The following is a 1,169-nucleotide window of genomic DNA, read 5'->3' on the forward strand; positions in this document are numbered from 1 at the left end:
AACGCACGGTTCGGAGTTCAATTCACCTTCTTCCACTTCCATGATACCGTTGGTGCGTGGTCGCAGAAAATGATACAGTTGGTACGGTTGCCCTACCTCGACAACTCACCTGTGGACCGATGCTGAGCAGCTGCACATGGCGGCCACATGGTCCAATCATTCCACCCTTTGGATCGCTCACCCAATTAACAACCTGGCGTCTCCAAACAAACCATGCAAGTACATGTACCACACACAAAAAAAGAGAAAAATCTCCAAGACTGTTCTTCAGAAAACTGAAGGCCTATTTGATTTCCAAATTGCATTGCTCGAGGATCTTAATTCATTTTTCAACTCTTATTACGACACAGAAACCAGCAGTTCCGAGCTTGAATAATTGATGCTTTGCCGGTAACAGATGCGGAGCGTGCATCAAATCGATCTCCATACGCCAAATTTGACGTTGAACAGAGTTAATTTGGTATTAGTTTCATTTGTATACCGAGTTTTTTAGCACGAAATTTCCTGAAGGAAAATATTTGGTGATGCGAAACGCAAAGATTCATCATCTCAACGGCATGCATCAGAACAGTTAAGACTTGATGTTTAAGCTGGGGAGAAAGAATCAAATAAATGGTCTCATTCATTGCAAGAACAAGAGAGTAAGTACATGATCACCAACACAAAGAATGGCACGCCGGCGCACGTACTGGACACACCTCCCACACCACCGCGACCCATACATACACACACGCACGCGCCCACACCTCACGCCCCAACACGAACACACGCACACACACCAAGACGACGAGTAAACCAAGCCGGACAGACGAAGAAGGGTCATCTCATCTCATCACACGCCACCGCGACGGATCTAGCAGAAGAGGTAACCGAAGGCGGCGGCGGCGAAGGAGGCCGCTGCGAGGGGCACGGCGGCCGCGGCGTCGGAGGCGGGCGCCGGGGCCGGGGCCTCGGCGGCGGCCGCGGAGGCGACGAGCGCGGCGGCCATGGCGGCGACGGCGACGAACTTCATCCTGAGACCGGCCATTGGCGACTTGACTTGGTTCCTGGTGGTGCTGGGAGGAGGGCCGGAGGGGTTCTTGCTGCTGCTTATTCGGCTGTGAGATCTCTCTAGGGGGAAGCTAGAGAGATGCTGCACGCGGATGAGCAAGAGGCTTGAGAGTGGCGGC

At 52.7% G+C, this 1,169-nt stretch overlaps 1 protein-coding gene across 2 annotated transcripts in view; it reads right to left on the bottom strand.

Moving 5' to 3' along the window:
- Window positions 1-601: 601 nt before the first annotated feature.
- LOC123041093 (arabinogalactan protein 13) overlaps window positions 602-1,169 on the bottom strand; it is a 965-nt gene continuing 397 nt past the window's right edge. For both annotated transcript variants that reach the window (XM_044463796.1, XM_044463797.1), the window contains exon 2: window positions 602-1,169. In XM_044463796.1, coding sequence (XP_044319731.1) covers window positions 854-1,027 — 174 coding nt within the window. In that variant the 5' untranslated portion in view covers window positions 1,028-1,169 and the 3' untranslated portion in view covers window positions 602-853.

The sequence above is a fragment of the Triticum aestivum genome, chromosome 2B, assembly GCF_018294505.1.
Source record: "Triticum aestivum cultivar Chinese Spring chromosome 2B, IWGSC CS RefSeq v2.1, whole genome shotgun sequence".
NCBI classification, from domain to species: domain Eukaryota; kingdom Viridiplantae; phylum Streptophyta; class Magnoliopsida; order Poales; family Poaceae; genus Triticum; species Triticum aestivum.